The 24,207-nt window shown below is 41.9% G+C and overlaps 1 protein-coding gene across 1 annotated transcript in view; it reads right to left on the reverse strand.

The window, feature by feature from the left end:
- Positions 1 to 52: 52 nt before the first annotated feature.
- The window catches only part of p4htmb (prolyl 4-hydroxylase, transmembrane b), a 92,685-nt gene continuing 68,530 nt past the window's right edge, over positions 53 to 24,207 (reverse strand). Inside the window, exons 5-9 of the mRNA XM_041192524.1 lie at positions 14,461 to 14,623; positions 10,550 to 10,735; positions 9,683 to 9,773; positions 5,098 to 5,221; positions 53 to 4,240 (exon numbers count right to left, since the gene is read on the reverse strand). Of these exons, the coding sequence (XP_041048458.1) occupies positions 4,029 to 4,240; positions 5,098 to 5,221; positions 9,683 to 9,773; positions 10,550 to 10,735; positions 14,461 to 14,623 (776 nt within the window). The 3' untranslated portion in view covers positions 53 to 4,028. The remainder of the gene's footprint in view (positions 4,241 to 5,097; positions 5,222 to 9,682; positions 9,774 to 10,549; positions 10,736 to 14,460; positions 14,624 to 24,207) is intronic.

Genomic DNA, 24,207 nt, shown 5'->3' on the forward strand with positions numbered 1-24,207 from the left:
CTTACCTGGTCTGGCCTACATGTGACTCCAGACCCACAGCAATGTGGTTGACTATACTGGCCCTCTGAAATAACCTAGCAAGGTCAGTTCAAGGGCAATTAGGGATGGGCATCAAATGCTGGCCTAGCCAATGACGTCCACATCCCATGAATGAATAACTAAAAAAAACTTTCAGACATTCACCTACAATCTTCCTTGTACTGAAAGCAATACTCATGACTAAGGCAAATGATTTGTTATAATGTAAGATCCTATGATTGTGGTAACCATGCAATTTAGAGCCAAAGTCCCGAAGACAGTAAAAATGTAGATTCTGCAGCAATAACAAACCACTTGCAATATTAAACACCACGCTCTCAACTCACTTTCCCAGAATCTCCAAACTATGGAATTCCTCACCTGCTTTCTTCTATAACCTATAAAAGCTTTCAAATTTAAGTTAATCCCCCTGATTTATTTCATCTTTTCCCCTACCTTTTTTTAAAAAATAAGTTTAATTGTGTCCGGTAGAAAGGGCTTTGATTCTTCCCCTAAGTACCAAGAGTGTACCAAAAAAAGAAATCCTTTAGTGAGTTATTAAGTTTTGGTGCACAAAATCTTTTACTTCTTTAACCTTGGAATCTGCTAAGTGATCATTTTTCTCTAGAATCAGTGACAAGGATGTGGGGGAGGGGGGGTGTGCGGGACCGTGTAAACTATTCATTGTGTCTTTAGTGAAAAAGGAGAGGCATGGAGGCTCCTTCCATTTTTTGCAGGAGTTGTTCCTTGTCTGGAAGAAAACATACTGGAAACATGCAGCATGTCAGTCTGATTCTAAAAGAGGGCAATACTTTGGAGTGGAAGCAATTCCTCAGAATACTAATTCTGATGAAAGGTTCAAGCTGGGAAATTAGCCTGCCCTTTCTCTTCTGCTGCTTTGTATTTCCAACGTTTCCTGGTTTTATTTTAGGACAATTGTGAAAACATCCTCAGTGGAGGTGTTGGACTGTTGTTTTAAGTACCGGTGTCATTATGAAGAGAAGAACTGCAAGTGTCTTAAGTTCCTGGTGCTAAAAATATAAGTGTCACTGGTGAATTATTTCATGTCTTCAGAGCTTGTGGACTGTGAAAAACTTTCTTCCCCTGCTATTTGGACACACTCAAATTAATAAATGAGTACACAATGTGAACTCCTAGTTGTGCTGCATTAACTGATCTTATTTGGGGCAACAATTGGAGCTTCAGGGACCTTAAGGAAGGGAAGGGAAGACAGACAGCGAGAATTCCCTGTTCCTCATCATTTTCCAGTGACCTCTGAGTGAAGAGGTCATACGGCAATTGTACAGTACCTTGGTGAGATCACACCTGGTGGACTGTGTACAATTTTGATCTCCTTCTGTAGAGAAGAATATACTTGCCTTAGAGGGCGTACAATAAAGGTCTAATTGATTAATTCCTGGGATGGTGAGAGATTGAGTAGATTAAGCCTATATTCCCTAATGTTTACAAGAATGAGAGATTATCTTATTTAAATATATGAATTTTTTAAGGAACTTGACAGGGTAGGTGCTGGGAGAATGTTTCTCCTGGCTGGAGAATCTAAAACTCAGGGTCAGTTTCAGAATAACAGGGCCCTCCCTATTAGGACTGAGATGGAGAAATTTCTTCACTCAAGTGGTTGTCAATCTTTGGAATTCTCTACCCCAGAGGGTGCTGAGAATATTCAAGACAGAGATAAATAGATTTTTGAATACTGTACTAAGGGAGTCCAATGATATGGCAGGAAAGTAGAGTTGAGGTAGAAAAACCAACCATGATTTTACTAAATGGCGAAGCAGGCTCAAGGGGGTTGACTGGCATACTCTTGCTAAATGCCATTATTCGTTTTTGGAAAGTGGACACTGGCAGAGGATAGGATCAGGACTTGGCTCAGCTAGGATAACCTCCATAGTGCAACAGTTTGTTAACATACAGTCTAGGATCAGCAAATGAGTAATGGCCATTTGGGCGAGGTGTTGGGAGCAACCAGGCCATGGATCTGAACGCTAGCAGGAGGCAATATTTGGAGAAGAGGATGAGGGAAATTGAAAGGGAGATAGAATTAACCCCTGAACAAAAGAAACAATGAAGAGAACTAAGGAGACAAGGCTGGGGTCCTAGTGACAGTGCTCCGAGGTTCCAACAATGCAGCTGCAAGTTCAAGTTTGGGTAAGCCCATTAAATTAACTTATTTGCCACCAGAGAATGAGTTTAGGCAGTCTCTGCAGATACATCCTTTGCCTCTCTCAGCCCCTGTTCTGCCATCCAATGAAGGCAACCATTTATTTGAGAGGGAAGATATAGAAATGGAAAGAAATAGAAATGGAAGGAATAAAACCCAACATACAAAATAAGAAACATGATGCTTACATATTAATGCAGAAAATTTTCTACATGCAGATTTAAAAAAAATAAATACCTATGCACTGAGTTAACATACTATTTGGGCAAATATATATTATCTTTTTCTAAGTTTTGTACATTGAGAAACTTTCTTTCCCTTAAATGCTGACATCACATGTCAGATAGATAACCTGTTTTTCTGTACGTCATAGTTGATGTATCCAAAAGTCTGAGGACTATTCATCCAACTCAAGAATTGGTCACAGTGGAGTTCTATGATCTTGCCTGATGCTAAGTTGGTGAATACACCATTTAGCATGGTTCTGAATCATGAATGGCCAGAAATGCCTCCAGTTTGATCACTGTTCTGTGCTGGGTTGTCACGGTAACACAACATTGATCTGCACAGCCTACACATCTAGGGATTGGTAGATCAACAGTCAAAATTCTGCGCCTGATCTCTATTGCGTGACCTTCGCTGGAGCATTTATCTGTGGATATCAGTAAGAACCAAGTCAGATTCAGTCTCTGCTCAAACAGCTTGCTAAGGTTAGGGTGATGGATCTCAAGACTGTCTGGGTGAGGTAGCAGAGGGCACTTAGCCTGACTCTCAGTATTCAAGGACGCGGTGAAGTGGGAGTAAGATAGAGGTCCACGGCTGAGAGTTATTGGAAGCAGCTCTATTCTGTCAAGTCCCTATTAAACAAAATCATATCAAAGCCCCTTCGTGATTTGCTCCTCTCCTGAAGATCTCAGTTACTTGCTAGAATGTGGCTCCAGGAGCATTCTATGCCTTCTAGTCACTGGCTGAAGTAGCCATTCTTCACCTGAGCTTAGGGGGTGATGGCAAGCTATTCAAAAAGCAAGGTCATCACAATAAAATCCAATCCTTGCACTTTGTCCACAGGGACACTGACTTCCAGTCAAATTTGCCACATAGAAACCAGGAAGCAGTCACGATAAAGCCAACTATAACTCCCACCATCGTGCTGACAGACCAGTGAACACAGCACAGATCAAGGGTTGAAGCTGGGAAATTCCGAGCCTATAGGGCTTAATTCCCTGGGGAAACACACTCAGCGTTTATTGGAGTACACTGAGAAAAATTGAGATGTTTTGTCAAAAGGAGGAACAGTGAATTGTAAAAAGAATTGAAAAAAGGTGTGAAAGCAGGAAACCTGAAATAAAAACAAAATGCTGGAAATACACAACATCAAATCCCAGAACCACATTAACATTTTGGGTGCGACTCTCTGTCAGAACCATAAAAAGTCCATCACCCTCGAGACACGCTCCTGGTAAGAGGTGTGCGAACAACTGAGCTACCTGCCCAACTTCTTAGCCGGGGCTGAGCAGGTAAAAGGTGAAATGGAAAGAATAAAGTATCAAAAACAAGATGGCTTGAAGCCACTTCTAATCATTAGCCATTGATCCATGTTCCAAAGCGCACGTCAGGCAGGGACAGGATCAGGCTGGGCTGTGATACAACATGCGGTCAAACAGCCTGCCAGCATTTACCATGGAAGCTGAAGGTAAATTTAAACATTCATGACCAAAGGCAATTGATCACAACATTTTTTTTCTTTCTAAACCCTGATCGAGGATGGACGAATAAATAAGGACATTTGTCCACATTAAGCATTCAAAGGCATTCTGCTTTGGAAGATTTACAGCTCCACATGCAAATCTTGATAAATGTTATCAACCGCCCACTCCGCAGGAGTTTCTTTATTAGTGTATTTGGAAATTGCCTGCTGGAACTGGATTTGACGCTGCACATCCGGGTCGATGTTGATCCAGTTGTTAGCGATCCATTTGGTTCCTCGGGTGACAACACAGCCGCCATGCAGGGAGTACTCGTCTTGCTCTCCCACCCAGCCTGTAGGAATCGTGAGAAAACAATTACCATCACGTTCTGGAGGTCCTATTTCTGACCTTCTAGAATGAAAAGCAGTTCTCACTGCAGTCAGGTGTCCATCACAGACAAGGAGCCTAAAGCAGCAGACAGAGTGATCACGAAACTGGATGCACTGATGTCCTATTACCAGGTAGCAAACTGACATTAAAGTTTGTACTTGAAAGACAAGTTCTACTCCTTAGATGGAGGGCTGCTTAAAGAGGTGCTGCAAAAGACACAAGGAGGAAGAGGAAGAAAGAAGGAACAAAGGAAAGGCAACTAGCACAGGGGAGAACATTAGCAGAAAAACAACTCAGGAATCATGGGACACACACAATGAGAGTTAACCCAACACACAAGGAACTACGTTCTACTCTTTCCAATGTCATGACTTGAGCTACCTTTATGTGGTCAGTTTCATGACAACCCTTAATGAGGTAAAGTAGTTTAAAAAAAAAACAAATGAATTGTCATAAAACACAATTTGGTTGGTTTTTCTCATCCTTAACTCAGGAGCACAGAGTTTCCACCCGGGCACAGATCAACTAACTCAACATAAATGCATAAAGGCTTCATAATCATAGGACTCAGTAACACACCAAGAAGTACAATTATCCATGAGGCAGTCAGGAGAGTCTCCTGAATTCATTTTTTTAAATGAATAGGTTTCACTTTAAAGCAACTGTTTCAGAATACTGCAATGGGGTGATTTCTCAAGAGCTATTTGAACTGCTACTGAGAAAAGGACATCTTTTTAATTGGTAAGCACTTCGTGGAGTCTTACTTCCTTCTCCAGAGTATAAGTCTGAACTAATGCATAGCCAGATTTGTGAGAGTACCTTCACCATCAGAGAGGTAGTTGTACCAGAAGAGAGCAGTGCCTTGCACAGGCTTCACCAGTAGATTAGCTCGGTCACAGTTTCGGCGTGTATCTCGTAAATCCACTTCATTCTGGATTAAAGACTGAGGAAAGAGTTGGCGACAAAAACATAGTGTAAGTCAAGAGCTTCTGGTGCCAATTCAGCATTTTCTTTAGTCTGGCAATTGTTGGAATCTAATATAGATGATCTGGGGTGATTATTCAAGACTTAACTCACTGGAATGCAAACACTCAACTACATACTGAAAGTGCTGACAAAAATATCAGCAATTAACCCTTTACTGGTGGAGAGCTTTACATATCATTAGTGTCACAGTATCAAGGGCTCCCCCCCAATATCCTTACTAGGAAGTGCAATGACGAATGCTGTGATAAAGTTTCTTGGGAGCTGCCTCCTTCAACCGCTGCAGCTCCTGTGGAAGAGGTACACCCACAGTGCTGTTAGGGAGGGAGTTCCAGGATTTTGATCCAGTGACAGTGAAGGAAAGGCAACATATTTCCAAATCAGGATGGTGAGTGGCTTGGAGGGGAACTTCCAGGTGATGGTGTTCCCATTTATCTGCTGCCCTTGTCCTTCTAGGTGGTAGTGGTTGTGTGGTTTGAAAGATGCTGCTTAAGGCGTCTTGGTGAGTTCTTGCAGTGCATCTTGTAAATGGTACACACTGCTGCCACTGTTTGTTGGTGGTGGAGGGAATGAATGTTTATGGAAGGGTGCCAATCAAGTGGGCTTTATCCTGGATGGTGCCAAGCTTCTTGAGTGCTGTTGGAGCTGCACTCGTCCAGGCAATTAGAGGGTATTCCATCACACTCCTGACTTGAGCCTTATAGATGGTAGACAGGCTTTGGGAAGTCAGGAGGTGAGTTACTCACTGCATGATTCCCAGCCTCTGACGTGCTCTTGCAGCCACAGTATTTATATGGCTAGTCCAGTTCAGTTTCTGGTCAGTAGTAACCCCCATAATGTTGATAGTGGGGTTTCACCGATGGTAAGGCCATTGAATGCCTTGGGACAAAGGTTATATTCTCTCTTGTTGGAGTGGTCATTGCCTGGCACTTGTGTGGTGCGCATGTTACTTGCCACTTGTCAGCCCAAGCCTGGATATTGTCCAGGTCTTGCTGCATTTGTACATGGACTGCTTCAGTATCTGAGACATCGCAAATGGTGCTGAATATTGTGCAATCATCAGCAATCATCCCCACTTCTGACCTTATGATGTAAGGAAGGTCATTGATGAAACAGCTGAAGATGGTTGGGCCTAGGACACTATCCTGAGGAACTCTCACAGTGATGGCTCAGAACTGAGAAGATTGACCTTTAACAACCACAACCATCTTCCTTCGAGCTAGGTCTAACTCCAATAAGTGGAGAGACATCCCCCCTCCACCCCCGGTCACCATTGCCTCCAGTTTTGCTAGGGCTCCTTGATACCACGCTCTGTCAAATGCGGCCTTGATGTCAAGGGCAGTCACTCTCACCTCACCTCTGGAGTTCAGTTCTTTTGTCCATGTTTGGACCAAGGCTGTAATGAGGTCTGAAGCTGAGTGACCCTGGCGAAATCCAATCTGGGTGTTCGTGAGCAGGTTATTACTAAGCAAGTGCCGCTTGATAGCACTGTTGATGATCCCTTCCATCACTTTACTGATGATTGAGAGCAGACCGATGGGGCGGTAATTGGCCTGGTTAGATTTGTCCTGCTTTTTGTGTACAGGGCATATCTGAGCAATTTTCCACATTGCTGGGTAAATGTGTTTTGCTGTACTAGAACGTTTGGCTAGGGGTGCGGCTAGTTCTGGAGCACAAATCTTTAGTACTGTTGTTGGAATATTGTCAGGGTCCACAGCTTTTGCACTATCCAGTGCCTTTAGCCATTTCTTGATATCACATGGAGTGAATTGAATTGGTTAAAGACTGGCATCTGTGATGCTGGTGGACCTCTGGAGGAGGCCGAGATGGATCATCCGCTCAGCACTTATGGCTGATGATTACTGCGAATGCTTCAGCCTTATCTTTTGCACTGATGTGTAGGGCTTCCCGATCATTGATAGGGATATTTGTGGAGCCTTCTCCTCCAGTAATGTTTAATTGTCCACCACCATTCATGACTGGATGTGGCAGGACTGCAGAGCTGTGGAATCGCTTAGCTCTATCACTTGCTGCTTATGCTGTTTGGCATTCAGGTAGTCTTGTGTTGTAGCTTCACCAGGTTGACACCTCATTTTATGGTACACCTGGTGCTGCTCCTGGCATACCCTCCTACACTCTTCATTGAACCAGGGTTGATCTCCTGGTTCGCTGGTAATGGTAGAGTGGGGGGTATGCCAGGCCATGAGGTTACAGATTAGGGTTGGGTACTATTCTGCTGCTGCTGATGGCCCACAGTGCCTCATGGTTGCCCAGTCTTGAGTTGCTAGATTTGTTCAAAATCTTCCATTTAGCAAGGTGGTAGTGCCACACCACATGATGGGTATCCTCAATGTGAAGACAGGACTTTGTCTCCACAAGGACTCTTATGGTGGTCACTCCTACCGATGCTGTTTGTGATTATACAGATGTATTTTTGTGGAAACTTGAACTGTAACCTAACCAGTGCAACTTGCAACCAAAGCTGAAACTCTATCCTTGTAAAATGCCATGATATACAATTTCTATTAAGAAATGTGACAGTTTTAACAAGATCTTCCTTGTTCCTGATGCTATAAACTACTACTTAACTTATAGAAGAGCTAGAATGAATTCAGCAGAGAAGTGCTGATGTACAACACTGAAGTAAACTTTGAAGGCAATCTAGTAAATCTCCTCTATACCCATCATGGGAGACTTAGCATTGTGCAAATGATTGGTTAAAGTCACAAAGGTGCCAAATAATGCAGACAGCTGCCAACAAAGATGCCAGCATAGTGATATCATAGAACATCCCTTGCGCTTAAATAGATACAAGTCTGCAATCTGGTAGCTTCAACTTAAACCACTCAGTTTGAAAATCTAATACAGATTATTCTGCTAGACATAGCAGAAGTACAAAAACAAACAACACAATAACGTTCTGCTTCATCAACAGGTTCCACTGCGCTATGGTCTTATACCTTAATATCATAAGAACAAAAAAATCTTGGGTCTTTCTCTGTCATCGACACCACTTTCTCACCAATATTTTTCTGATCTTTCCTCGTTTACTTCATTACTTTCGGCATCTTACATGTGTTTCCTCATCCTCAGTGCACCAGTGGCTATTCCATATCAAGTGCCAGCTGTGTTTCAGTTGGTAACACACTTGCCGCTAAATCAAGTCCACTTCTGAGGCTTCAGCAAAAACTATAGGCTGACACTCCAGTTCTGAGGAGCACTACGCCACTGGAGATGCTGTTTTTTGGATGAGATGTCAACCTGAGGCTCTGTCCGACTTCTCAGGTGAACATAAAAAAATACCCACGGAACAATTTCGAAGAGCAGTGGATTTCTCCCCGGTTTCCTGGCTAATATTTATCCCCCGACCAACATCACTAAAACAAATTATCTGGTCATTATAGTATTGCTGTATGTAGATAGGGCGTTGTTCTGTGCAAACTGGCTGTCTCATTTCCAATATTACGAGAGTTACTGCACGTCAAAAGAGATTGTAGTGTGTGTTGGAATGTCCTGATGTTGCGAGAGGTGCTTTACAAATGCAAGTATTTCTTCTCTTTTTCATATTGTTCCTTTTCAGGACCTCAAAAACTGTGGGACATCTGACCACCCTTAATCTACCTAAATTGTCACTCTTTAACCACCAGCTTAACCTTACCTTCAATGGTTCTTACCCTTGGTGCTATCTTACTCTACTGCCCTTGTTTTTTTACGAAGGCCTCTCAAGAAGAGAAAAAAACTACAATGTCAATAACCCCTGTCCAGGACAGCACCTTCAGGAGAGACTGGAGAAAAATGTAGGAAAACCTGTGATTTGATGTGTGCCTTGTGTTGTATCACTCATAAATCAATACCTTAAAAGGATTGGGAAACATGTAAAAAGACCAAATTAGCTTACTGAAGCGGATTTAGGTTTAAATACATTTCCAGATTTTTAAAAATACAAACACTAAATTCACAACTTTGCAATACCTGGAACTCTGTCTGATAAAGGGGTTAAAAGGAAGTGACGGCATTTTTAAACTCATGGATTCTCTGGTTGCAAACAGTGACTAAATTTCAAAAGTACTTCATTGGCTTTAAAGCAATTGGGACATCCTGAGGTTGTGTGAGGTTCTATAGAAGCATAGGTCTTCCTTTCTAGCTTCAATGACAGACTCCATGCTTTCAGGAAATAGGCATAAAAGCATCAGTCACAGCACTCATTCTTGGACGAGACTAATATTTTGATCAAAACAAAACTGGAGAACCCTACTAATCAGAAAAAATAGCAGCAAAAGCCAGTCTATGTTTTTTGGGCTCAACCTGTATCATTAGCGTTTCATTTTAGATGCTGAATGGCTCACTGTGTACTCAGCACATTCTGTTTTTGTAACATAATGACTTATCAATAAAATATACAAAGATGTGTTTTCTTTACCAGTTCATCATAGGTTCTATTGTCTGCTACAGGAAAAGCAGTCTCCCCTCCTCCAGAAACATTGTTCAAATAAAACAGCACTGTCACATACCTGGAACAGAAATGGGATTGAAGACGGGTAAGGGGTGAGAAGATAGTCATCACTTTGTTCAAGATTTTTGCAAAAAGGGTGCAAGTCAAGAGTATGCAAAAAATACTCAACTTTCCGAAGCTGGACAAAACCTAAATTGAAACAGTCTGGAAATCCATAAAAACTCTCTACAGTCAGATTCAGAAAAATTCTTTGCTCCGTTTCACAGCCCCAGGAATGATTGTGCTCCAGCCTCAGCTTCAGTTAGTTTGCTACTGCCAGCGACCAGATCTCCAGCCTACTTCAGTTTGGACCTTGGGGTTGGAATTTTCAATGTAATATTGGTGTAAAATAAGCGATATTGGGTCATCCATCATACACCAGGCCCAGGCAGGGTGTATGGAATGGCCAATATGATCTCAGCAGTTTTACGCCCTCAAAGTTAACAGTTCTGCCGCATGTCCTACTCCAAGTAGCTTTAATGCTAATAGACTTTCATGATAATTGGACACAGGGCTTTGATACGCTTAATAAAAAGTCCTTGTATGCTTTGTAAATGGCCAGTCTTGCAATCAATCATACAACAATATTAGCTGCTTTACTGGGAGTGGTTTGATTCTTGACTTTGTACTTCCTTGGCATTTCTTCTTGGCACTTTTCATTCCTGGGTATATCTCCAATTTCATTTTGAAGGGTGATTGCCTCAAAGGAAATTTGAGGAAACAGGTAGCTGCAGACAACCACTGGAGCCTTTTAAAAGTGGAGAAAACATATATTTGGTAGAATTTATCACTAACCGGCAGGAGGTTTCTAATGGAGTGGATCCATTTGCTACCAGCTTTGTGTGGAAGCAGCTTGTCTCTGCGTAGATTGGTCCGCTGTCATGATGCGCATGATAGTGCCCTCCTTGATCATACTTCACCACCTGCAGTGGCTCACTGTGCTCTACTATCTCTGGAGGTAACTGTGTCAATCTGATCACCCTAACAAGAAAAAATATTTTAAAATGATCATACAGTACAGCTGTTATGAACACTGGGTTTTACTGGAAGGCTATGTTTTAAAATGTCTTCTTTAACTTAAGGTAAAGATGGGAATTCCAGAAGCACACCAGGTTAAAGACATGCCTATATTGTGTGGTTGCTACGGAGGCAAAACTCAAAAAGAAACCTATTGAAATCAATTGAAAGCTTCCACACCTTTCCACAGTAACTCACAGTAAGAGGACACAGAGGGAGTGAGACAAAGCAACTTCTGTTGTATGGAACAGAGAAGCAGCAACTGTTGTGAAGAGCAGATAAGCAGAGTTTGATGCTAACAAACCAGAAGAGTGCTTGTGACAGTGGTTTTCTGTTTGAAAGAAAGGGTTCAGAACCGACAGGATTTGGAGGTTTAAGGAACAAGGTGAGCCTTGCTGATGGAAGGCAGATCTGGAAGGCTTAGCCTGAGTGGAATGAGTTTTAAGACCAGGGCAAGTTTCGACCTAGCATGGCAGGGACAGGAGAGCCTGCTGGAGAGCTGAAGTAACTTTTGGACCTATTCTTGTAATGCTACATGTAAGTGCGGTGCACAATGCAAGGGATCGTAAGATGTATCTCGATTGTGTTAGTTAGCTAATGTGAAATAACTTTAATTTGGTGCATTAGTTCCCTATTAATTAATGTTTGATCTTTGTTGATATTAATTTGTTTGTTAGAGTAAAAGTCTTAAAACATGAATTCTTATCCTTCGGTTGTTTTCCTTGGTTGTTTGGGAAATTTTAAAAGTTAATGAGTCTCTACAAGGATCATAATACAGTGAGAAATTAAGTAACCCTGACAGACCTCTGCCTTCTCCAAGGAGATAAGTTTAGAAGAAGAAAGGCTTACACAACCCATTTATTTACATTCCTCTGGGGAACAGTCTTCTCAATATAACATCTAAAGGTGTCTTAACTGAGTTTACCATTCTAAATGCAGCCATCCTTCCTGACTTTCCATTACAGGTATCAATCACTCTTGGTGGAAGGAAATACTTCACCCCACAGATTCTACCCTCAGTTTGGGTCCTTTTGTCTTTTTGTCCTAGGGTATTTAAAAGCATTGTTCCCGTGTTACTAATTGCTTTTATCTTAGTGTTTAATTGATTGCCACTTCTCTTCAAAGAATGTCCACCTTGAAGAAGTATTGCTGTTCTCTCTGACAGGATTTCTGCCTCTCTCCTTTGCCTTGTTCTACCTATCACTGGCCCTCTATCCAGCTCTACCTGTCCCCCCACCCCCCAAACCAACTTATATTTCACCTCTCTTCTATTTTTCCTTAGTTCTGTTGAAGAATTATATGGACTTGAAACGTTAGCTGCATTCCTCTCCGCAGATGCTGTCAGGCCTGCTGAGTTTTTCCAGGTATTTTTATTTTTGTTTTTGTTCCCATGTTACTTTCCCTGTTAATCATCCTATATACTTCTATAAAAGTTCCTCGAGAATGGTGGGTAAATGGAGTCAAGGTACAGATTAATCAGGATCTAAACAAATAGTGCAACAGACTCAAATGGCTGAATGGCCTACTGCCAACTCTAATTTTGTTCACTTTTATCCTCCTTTCCTTGCAAGTTGGAATGCACGCTGTGATTGTTAATCCAGGGGCCAAAGTAATCATTCTTAATGTGCAAGTCTGGACAGTGTACAGCAGTCCAACTCAGCCAAACCCAAAACTCTCTACGCCCAATATACACTTTCTGCAGGGCAGGCTAGTGATCATGAATGGAAATACAGGGTGACTTTTCTCCTCTCTTGCTCAAAGATGCTCAGAGGAATTTCACTGGTGATCTAATTGAAATCTGTTTAAAATGATGCCAATTGATAATTACAACAGGAGCAGCAAAGATGAGAAATTAAAACTAGAACTTTCCTGGTACGTATGGCTCAGCATCACACCACATTGTGTATTAAGTCACTAGGGGCTTCCCTGATTGGTATGTCAATGGTAGTCAACCATTACCTTTAGGTGGGATAATTTGATCAGTCAACTGATTGGAGCTGTAGCTGCAATTAAAGCACTACAACTGGCTTTAACACCTCCAAGCTAATGAAAACAAAGGGGAGAAAGTGAGAAATAAACCATTCAGAGCACCCCCTCCTGGATGCTATGCAGTGTTGCAAACTGCTTGAGCTTGGCTGAAATGGACAGAGAACTGCTGTGCAAGCATACATCATCAAAATTAAGTGAGGGGCAGAGAAAAGGTAGGAAAATCAGTAACAAGAATGCCACTTCGGACCAGTGAGTTCAAATGCAATCATGGTCCTCTGGTTGGAGATCACAAAAGTATATAATGAATGTAAAAACAAAAAAATGTGGATGCTGGAAATCCAAAACAAAAACAGTATTACCTGGAAAAACTCAGCAGGTCTGGCAGCATCAGCGGAGAAGAAAAGAGTTGACGTTTCGAGTCCTCATGACCCCCTTCAAGGGTCATGAGGACTCGAAACGTCAACTCTTTTCTTCTCCGCCGATGCTGCCAGACCTGCTGAGTTTTTCCAGGTAATTCTGTTTTTGTTTTGTATATAATGAATGTGTTATATAAGCCTGTTGGAAGTGGATTTGTACAGCACATGCCTGGAATCAATGCTGAACTAGTTGTACGTGCCTGCATGTCTGCACCATGATGGCACTTCATGGCATAACAAGCATTCAGCTAATAGGACAGGCTCCAAGTGTTTTGCAACCCAAACAGGGGGCATAAATTGAGGCCAATTGGATCTCCAGAGAATACCTGTTTAATATTTTATTAATGACACTGAGAGGACTGCTTGACTATTACTGATCGCAGTCACCAATAAAACTGTTACCTGGCACAGTACATTTAACTAATTAAACACTTTATTCAAGAAAATAACCTGATTCTGTTTGCATGTCAAAGAAATTACCTTTTATCTCAATGTGCCAAAGTGTAAGCAAACAATCGGATGATTACTTTGCATAACCATGGGCTCCCTCCCAACTGCATTTGCAATTACTTAAGTCTTAATTCTATGTACTGTGAATTTTCAATTCACATCCCACTTTCAATGGAGCTGTAATGAGGGTTATTGGTTACATTTGTAAAGTTCTGTTATGAGATTTTACTGGACTGCTTTCATTGCAGGGGTTTCTGTAATATATTGTGATTGCTCATCTCTAGTTCATTCAATTTACTCTGCAGAGTAGACCGAGTACTAGCAGAAAGACTGAAGCATAAACTTGCAATTGTACAGTTGCTTCCCAATCACTTTGTGACAAGTTTCTGAGTGAAGCCATCCAACATTGGAAGAAGGCCTATACAAGTCAGCAAAACGAAAAGCCATATTGTTCTACATTTGTGATTGACACCTGCTTACAATTATGTTGGCAGCACAAAGAAATGCCTTGATGTAAGCTACTATTGCTGCAGGTATGAGTGCTGCCTCATTTATCATTACTTTGGCAATAGTGCCATGATACAAATGCAGCATTACCGGCTGGGAATGACTTCAGAAAATTCAACTCTGGAATGAAAAGCACTGCAGAAGATAGTCAAATAACACTATGGTCGTATGGTCAGGAATTTTGTTAAAGACAACCAAAGTAAATATATTCTTTAAAAAAACCTCCTGCACTTAAATTCCTGGCTTGCACGTCACCCCAATTAGAAAAGCAGCCTTGGTAAATACATCAGAATACAATGCTTTTTTTTGATTCATTCAGAAGCTCACCTACGTCGAACAGTTCTTAGGATCTGGTGTGCCCCTTCACCCTGGTATAGCCACGTGTGCTTGCTGTTGCGAACCAACTCTGTCTTCTGCACCCCACGCTGTCGCAGGTATGTTTGGAAAGCATTTGTGTTAAGTTGTTTAAACTCCTCCAGGCTTAGCAAACCTGAAACACAACATCATTTTTATTCCTTCCTATTTTCTAACCCCAATTTTCTCTTCTTTTCTATTGAACGTAGCAACTGTTACTGAAGTACAGTTATATGGGAATACATTTAGCCATTCAGCCTTCGTGTCTGCACTACCAATCAGATCATGACAGATTTGCATCTGAAGTCAATGGGAATCGGGGAAAAAATCCACTAGTTGGAGTCATACCCAGCAAAGAGGAAGGTGGTTGTGATTGTTGGACGTCATTGTGATATGTTGCGTATATACCTTTAAGGGAACATATGATAAACTACAATTAATCATTACTTAATCATTACCTTAAGACAGGGTGAGATGTATTAGTCCCATGGCTTGCAGGCAGTCTGTAAGCAGCAGTGATCGAGGTCAGACATGTGCTTCAGAGTCTCCCAGTTAACTTTATTTGTATATAGTCTTATCTTCAAATAAAGAACCCACATCATTGTTTCACCAATCCTCTTGTATAATTGGTACGTTTATGTTGAAGAAAAGCAGATCGTTACATGGTAGCAGCAGAGTTTTTGATGATTTGACTGAAACATATACAAGCCTTAAACCTTTCACATCAAACAGGAGAGCTGGTGGGAAAGTGAAACAACCATCAAGCCTTTATTCTGCAGTCTATAGGAATTCTGCAGATAAGACACCGTACCTTTGTTCTGGGATTGCACCTCGCTCCAGCCAATGAACGTCATGTCTTGGTAATATTGTTCAAATTTGGGAGAGCTTAATGAGCTTAATAAAAGTCTAACTGCTGCAAAGTTTAAGCAGGAAATAAAATTAAACAGCAAACTGCATGTGGTCTCATTTTAAGCAGACAGGAGAATTCATTATCCAACAGCTAGAAGAAGCCAGTAAAAAGTCTATTTCCCCATTTCTTTTCACTTTGGAAGTCCTGCAGCCATTTTCTCAGCTAAAATCACTTATAGCTGAAAATGGGGAAAATAGGAAAAATCAGAGAGTGCTCAACAGCATCATCATTATAATCAAGCAATAACCTATGACCAGCTAAGGCAGTGGCCATTAAAGATACTGCAACTTGGAGCTAAATTAACTCAAAGAGCTGGAGGAAACATGCATAGCTGTTTAATGCTTCAGATAGCAATAAAAAACTTGCAAAAAGCTAAAAGGTGAGCACAAAATTTCCAACGCTCAATTGGAAGGCAACGCATCTCCTATCTGGGTTTACTTTGTTCTGGTGATACATTGAGCTGCGATTCCTGGACCTCAATATTCTAAACCATAAAAATTAAAATTGCTATAGACAACGAAGGCCTCTACAGACTGAACATGTCAGGTCTGTCCAATGAGCATCTTAAAAATCCAGAGAAAATATGATCAACACTCGAAGATCAATTACGAGTGAAGCGAGACCACTGACCAATTCATAAGAAGATGCAAAGACAAAGGGTGTGGTTGTGACTTTATGACGCAGAGCTAGCCAACTATTCAAGCTCAAGATAGCATCTACCCCAATGGAAGCAATCCTAAAAGACATCTTGGACCAACCTAAAAAGTTACACTGTAGAAGTACCTCTACAAAGCGGATGCAAGTACAAAGCCACATGAAAGGCAAGACAAAGCCTATTGAATATGCCTAATTCATACACTATTAACACGATAGTCAATGCAGGCAAGCCTAAGCACCAACGTGGGCAGTGCATCCTCATACAGTGCAGCCGGAAAATGCCCAGCTTTTATCATCATATGCAAGGCATGTGGCAAGAGGGGACGCTGGAAGCACCAATGTAGAAAGCAAAGGCCAAAACAAGTGGTTTGACATTATGAGAAGTCAAAATCAGAGGCCAGAGAGGTATAGCATTCCAAACAACCAAGCGCTCATATCAAATAGCATCATAAACAATATCCATCTAGCCAAGCTGCACATTCAGATGATAAGGATGACCAGACCATTGACACACAAGTGAGCTGATATTCAACACAGTGAACATCAAAAAATGTACTGGCACAGTGGTACCAACAGAAGCCTTTGCCACCGTCCAGATTATATGCCCCAGATAAAGAATCAGCATAACCTATTTGCAAAACGGGATACCGATGTGGATGCAAACGCCCTTCCACCAAAATGTATATATCCACAGATGTGGCAAGTGATGGTTCAACCAACCGATGCCAAACTCACTGCATACAATGACTCGGTTGGAATACCCAGGGATCCGTTACACTCGAGTGTTGTTACAAAAACTGACACTGGTCACCCCAGATGTTTTAGGTTATGGACATCACAGGACCAGTGATAACAGGCTTACCAATGTGCAATCCTAGGTCACCATCTTTGGTAACGTCAAGACAATGACAAAGACCACAGACTACAAGAAGCACCATCAGAAATCCACTGGAAGAATTCAGAATTACACTGGGAGAAGACCACTTAACTCTGCAACACAGAGCATCGGCCAACAGGCTATATCACACTGCTTGAACCGAATACATATATCAATGTAAATTACTATTCGGCAGACAAGTGTGGATAAACCTCTCCAGTCATCACTCGTTGATACTCCCAGGAGTACATGATGCATTACTCGAAAAACAGGAGAAGATGAAAGATATCCATGACCATAAGACCATTAGACATAGGAGCAGAAATTAGGCCATTCGGCCCATCGAGTCTGCTCCGCCATTCAATCATGGCTGATAAGTTTCTCAACCCCATTCTCCCGCCTTCTTCCCGTAACCTTTGATCCCCTTACCAATCAAAAACCTATCTATCTCGGTCTTAAATACACTCAAAGACCTGGTCTCCACAGCCCTCTGTGGCAATGAATTCCATAGATTCACCACTCACTGGCTAAAGAAGTTTCTCTTCATCTCTGTTCTAAAAGATCTTCCTTTCACGCTGAGGCTGTGCTCTCAGGTCCTAGTCTCTCCTACTAATGGAACCATCTTCCCCACGTCCACTCTATCCAGGCCTTTCAGTATTCTGTAAGTTTCAATCAGATCCCCGCCTCATCCTTCTAAACTCCATCGAGCATAGACCTAGAGTCCTCAAACGTTCCTCATATGTTAAGCCTTTCATTCCTGAGATCGTCCTCATGAACTTCCTCTGGAACCTCTCCAGGGCCAGAACATCCTTCCTGAGATACGGGGCCCAAAATTGCTCACAATATTCTAAATGTGGTCTGACCAGAGCCTTATAAAGCCTCAGCAGCACATCCCTGCTTTTATATTCTAGTCCTCTCGAAATAAATGCCAACATTGCATTTGCCTTCTTAACTACCAGCTCAACCTGCAAGTTAACCTTAAGAGAATCCTGCACTAGGACTCCCAAGTCCCTTTGCACTCCAGATTTCTGAATTCTGTCCCTATTTAGAAAATAGTCTATGCCTCTATTCTTCCTACCAAAGTGCATGACCTCACACTTCCCCACGTTGTATTCCATCTGCCACTTCTTTGCCCATTCTCCTAACCTGTCCAAATCCTTCTGCAGCCTCCCCGCCTCCTCAATACTACCTGTCCCCTCACCTATCTTTGTATCATCTGCAAACTTAGCCAGGATGCTCTCAGTTCCTTCATCTAGATCATTATTGTATAAAGTGAAAAGTTGTGATCCCAACACTGATCCCTGCGGAACTCCACTAGTCACCGGCCGCCATCCTGAGAAGGACCCCCTTATCCCCACTCTCTGCCTTCTGCCAGACAGCCAATTTTCTATCCATGATAGTACCTTGCCTCCAACACCATGGGATGTTATCTTACTGAGCAGCCTCCTGTGTGGCACCTTGTCAAAGGCCTTCTGGAAGTCCAAGTAGATAACATCCATTGGCTCTCCTTTGTCTAACCTACTCATTACCTCCTCAAAGAATTCTAACAGATTTGTCAGGCATAATCTCCCCTTGATGAAACCATGCTGACTGCCCTATTTTACCATGCACTTCCAAGTATTCTGAAATCTCATCCTTAATAATGGACTCTAAAATCTTACCAACGACCGAAGTCAGGCTAATCGGCCTGTAATTTCCCGTCTTTTGCCTCACTCCCTTCTTAAACAGGGGGGTTACATTAGCGATTTTCCAGTCCTCTGGGACCCTCCCTGACTCCAGTGATTCCTGAAAGATCACCACTAGCACCTCTACTATCTCTTCAGCTATCTTCTTCAGAACTCTGGGGTGTAATCCATCTGATCCAGGTGATTTATCCACTTTCAGACCTTTCAGTTTTCCTAGCACCTTCTCCTTGGTAATGGCCACCATACTCACCTCTGCCCCGTGACTCTCTTGAACTTTGGGGATGTTACTCGTGTCTTCCACCATGAAGACTGACGCAAAGTACCTATTCAGTTCCTCCGCCATTTCTTTGTTCCCCACTACTACTTCTCCAGCGTCATTTTCCAGCGGCCCAATGTCCACATTTGCCTCTCTCTTATATTTATATTTCTAAAAAAACTCTTGCAATCTTCTTTTATATTCCTGGCTAGTTTACCCTCATATTTAATCTTCTCCCTCCTTATTTCTTTTTTAGTTGTCCTCTGTTGGTCTTTGTAGGCTTCCCAATCCCCTGGTTTCCCACTGCTCTTCGCCACATTGTATGCTTTCTCTTTAGCTTTTATGCTGTCCCTGACTTCCCTTGTCAGCCATGGTTGCCTCGTCCTCCCTTTAGTATGCTTCTTCTTCCTAGGGATGAATTTTTGCTGTCTCTCCCAAATTAGTCCCAGAAACTCCTGCCCTTGCTGTTCCACTGTCTTTCCTGCTAGGCTCATCTCTCAGTCAATTCTGGTTAGCTCCTCCCTCATGCCTTTGTAGTTGCCTTTATTCAACTGTAATATCATTACATCTGATTCCAGCTTTTTCCTCTCAAAGTGCAGGGTAAATTCTATCATATTATGGTCACCTGCTCCTAAGGGTTCCTTCACCTTAAGCTCCCTTATTAAATCTGCCTCACTACACATCACTAAATCTAGAATTGCCTGTTCCCTAGTGGGGTCCACCACAAACTGCTCCAAAAAGCCATCTCGTAGGCATTCCACAAATTCCTTTTCTTGGGATCCACTACCAACCTGATTTTCCCAGCCTACCTGCATATTGAAATCCCCCATGATCACTGTAACCTTGCCTTTCTTACACCCCTTTTCTATCTCCTGATGTACCTTGTGCCCCACATCCTAACTACTGTTCAAAGGCCTGTACATAAATCCCATTATAGTTTTTTTACCTTTGCGGTTCCTCAACTCTACCCACACAGATTCTCCATCATCTGACCCTACGTCATTTCTTGCTATTGATTTAATTTCATTTCTTACTAACAAAGCAACCACACCCCCTCTGCCAACCTGCCTATCTTTTCGATAGGATGTATATCCTTGGATATTTAGCTCCCAGTGCTGATCCCCTTGCAGCCATGTCTCCGTGATGCCCACCACATCATACCTGCCAATTTCAATCTGTGCCACAAGCTCATTTACCTTATTTCGTATACTGCGTGCATTCAGATACAACACCTTCAGTCCTGTATTTCCCGTCCCCTTTCTCATTGTCGTCCCTTTATCTGATGTGCTTGAAGTTAGATTCCTAGCCCTTTCCAAACACTCTGTCCTATTTTGTGTTCTGGGGACTTTAATAGCCTCTCCTGGGCTCTCCTTTCTTTTCAGTTTTTTCATAATTTTCTATGAAGTTGAATCTTCCACTCCACCCACCACCCCCCCACCCCACCCCCACCCCCTCCCCCCCAAACACACGCTAACCTGCTGCTTTGTTTCCAATGAGCATATTGGTTAAAAATTACCCAACCTGAACAGAATCCAACACCCAACTGATGGTATCATCAGTAGCAGAAACAGTCAGCATATGCTCAGAACCAAGATCGTATCAAGTATGAACACCAAATGGCATGTCAGTGAGACAAAACAGATACCAAATCATTGCAATACCGCAGTCAGAAACACTGAGCAATCCTACTGTGACTAGAACACAGTCTAAAATGCAACACAGACAATGCATCCCTAACCAGCATTCTGAAAGTGTACAGCAGCCTCCAGGAAGGTCACCATAACTAAAGCTGCATGGATTAGTGCACCACTGACACATTTCAGAGACGTGTAAATTTATTCAAACACAATGTTAATGTGCTTCGCTTTCATGTAAATAGTTTGATTCTATAACGGTAACCCTTTAGTTAGAAAAAAGGGGATGTTTTGACATGAGGTGCATATATCTTTGAGGGCACATACCTTAAACCACCGTCAATCATTACTATCTTGAGACAGGATACAATGTATCAGTCCCAATCACTTATAGACAGCAAAGATTGAGGTCAGACATGCGTCTCACAGCCTCCCAGTTAACTTTATTTGAAGATAAGACTACAATCAGATAAAACAACCACATTATTGTTTCACTAATTCTTGTGTATGATTGGTATGTTTACATCGAACAAAAGCAGAATATAAAAGAGCCCTAGGAGTTCTTCAGGGCAGCATTCTGGATAACATTCAGGGCTGTGTTAGGGGAAATACAGTAAGAATTTATTGAAAGGGAATGAATTACTTAAAATCTCCAGGCAGCCTGTGCTACCAAGCTCATTAACAGTTAAAGGTTACCAGATGAACCTTGCACAGCCTTAGGGCCTACAAACAACAGAAAGGCCTTGGGAGCCAGACTTGGAGACAATGGTTGAAAATTACATAGATTAAGTGTGCTTTTCAACAGATAAGGAAAGGCCAGATGGTTCTAGCTTAGATTGGAGGAGAAAGTTCTTCCTAGGTGTAAGGGTATGTGTGTACCTATATATTGACAAGATTGGAATCTGAACAATGTTCTTGAACGTGACTAGTAATGTATAAATATGTTGAATACTTGTAATTTAGCAGAGTACTACCTCAAGCTGCTTGAGGTGGATCTCTCCTTGCAATTGCTCGAATAAACAATCGTAACTTGTACCTGAGCCTCCTGTGGTTCGCTCTTCAAAGTTACCACCACAGTTTGGCGTAGTCGGCAGGATACTCAGATCAGATCCTCGGGATGGCTCTGTAAAGTGGGTGAGTATACTTTATTTACCACCCATAATTTGTACAGTAAGCCTACCCGAGAACGGTCTGATCAAGTATCAAGAGAATCGGGAGGACGACTCAGAACAGGAGGCGCCGAGGTAAGAGGCGAAGCTGCGCTGGCAGGCTAGCGGAGCCGAAGCCACGCAGGGAGGCCGGACCACTACTGTGAGATGAGGTTGAGCCGCACTGGCGGGCTACAGTTTGAAATAGAACCATAGTTGAAGCCGCGCAGAGGCCAGACCACTGGTTAGAGAAAAAAAGGAGGTGGAGCTGCGCTGGCGGGCTACGGTTTAAAACAAAACCATAGTTGAAGCTGCGCAGAGGCCTGACCCCTGGGGAAAACAAGTAGATCGTAAGTAATTAAGTTATCAGAGTCGCGTGAACTAACTGCACAGAGACAGACGGGAATATAAGAACAGAATGCCGTCAGGAAAACAGGAAAATGCTATGGAACTCGACTGGGTAGCCACGAACTCCATCACGAGGTTCATAGCAGAACAAGAGAGAATGTGGAAAGATGATTGGGACCTGAAAGGTTCCCTACTGAATTTTTTGTAACTTAAAAATATGAATTGATCTAAGTTACAAGAGCTGTTTGTGCTGAAGAGAGAGCGAGAGAGAGAGACAGAAAAAGGGGGTATCCCTAGGGGGGTTAATGAGCAGTGACAAGCAGGAGCAGAGGAAATTTGAGCTTCAGTCAGTTTGATTGTTCCTCTAGGTGGAGCCTCTAAGATCCCTTTATTCCCCCCACTGCTACTTGAAGTTTCGTTTAAAGAATGAGAGTTTTAAGTCCTTAAGTTCACGTTATAGGATTATAAATACATACCTTTATATATGTGTTTGTTTGCGTGCAAAGAAGCATTTGTATGTGAACTTTAATGTGTTTCCTTCCTTAAATTGTCATTTATGTGTGTAGTTCAGCACTTTAGAGTCGACAGCTCCATATTAGATTAAAGGAAAAATATACTCAAATATTCCAAAGTTTTGAGTATAAGGTTTGAGTTGAGATTTCTGGAAAAATTCGCAATTTGAAGGTATTGTAAAGATAAAAGGGTTTACCTTTGTTTGAGATGAACCAACCTTTGTACCACCCCCTTGCAGAGTAGTATCACCAGCTTCCAAGCTGATTGGGATTGATACATACGAGTTACATTAGCTCGTACGAGTTGGTATTCTAAAATTCTGAGGAAAAAAATTCAAAAGGATTCTAGGAAAACCAAAAGACACAAACACACGGTCTAGGTGGTTCCAATGGATAAAAGGAGTTTCTTTTGAAGAAATTAGTTAAATATGAAAGGAAATCTGTTTCCCAACAGCACTATTATTTGAATTTGGGACAACCTTGAGATGTAAAGTGTAGTGTAATTTAGAAGGTTACTTTTGAATAACTAGGATGCTATCCAAGATAAAGAATGTGTTGATAAACGTATGGGACCTTTAATCTGGATACAAATCAATACACATGAGAAAGAGTTAATTTAATTTTGATAGTGTAAATTACAGTTCTTATAAAGTTTAAAAAATTGCAGTTTGGTTCCCGATGAAGTTCTCAAAAGGGAATGTTTATTTTAAAAAGGTTTGACAACAATTGATACTGATTGAAATGCTGCAAGCTTTTTGTAATTGTCAGTCTGTTCCCAAAATATAAAGTTAAGCTCAAGACCTTGACAAAGTTTGGCAGAAATCTAATTTTTGGCCGAGTTAATGAATCTGGGATAATTCTAAAAAAAAGTCAGACATAATTTAGTAGGTTACTTTGGAGACAACAAAATGTTGTTTGAGAAAACGATAAGGAAACAAACATGTTTTTGATAAACATAATTTACTGATTATTGTAATTTAAAAAAATAATAATTGATAAACATAAATTGATTTCTGTTTTAAAACTGTTATGAGAATACTTTATTAGGCTGTAAGTCTCTCCAGACAACCTGAGCAAGATGGTAGCTACTGCTTGTGTAAAATGGTATGAGGAAGTGAGAGAGAGAGAGACAGAGAGAGAGAGAGAGTGAAGCAATTTGTCCGGGAGCTGTGCAGGCAGCTTCACGGGCTAAGGCAAGAGACTAGGGATCAGCAGATCATACGGGACTTGGAAGTAGAAGTTAGGTCAGAGCAAGCCGAAGTGCCGAGCACAGGGGAGAAGGTAATGGTTAAAGTGGCTTCCAAAAAACCTGGGTTCGCACCTAAGTGGGTTGGACTGTATGAGGTAATCATGACCAGTGATACATGCGCGTGCGTGGACTTTAGGGGAAAGGGGTGCTGCAAGCACTGGTCACAACTGAAGCATTTTCTTAATTGATTCCATTCACAGAACTAATCTCAACAACCGACTGGTGATGGTTATCTGCTTAAGTTCACAGAATGTTAATTGCAATGTCGATGTTCGTGAGCATGGCGATACTGGCAACAAGGTCGGGGGTCACCACTGCTCATCCCGCACCGGAAGAGGGACTTTGGTACAGCACAGACAGTGCCGAATGCAATACACAACAGGGAATGCCAAATGTAACTGTAGGAGAACAAGTGATTTTGAATTGTAGCTAGGGTTTGCTTCA

Source organism: Carcharodon carcharias, chromosome 7 (assembly GCF_017639515.1).
Source record: "Carcharodon carcharias isolate sCarCar2 chromosome 7, sCarCar2.pri, whole genome shotgun sequence".
Classification (NCBI taxonomy): Eukaryota; Metazoa; Chordata; class Chondrichthyes; order Lamniformes; family Lamnidae; genus Carcharodon; species Carcharodon carcharias.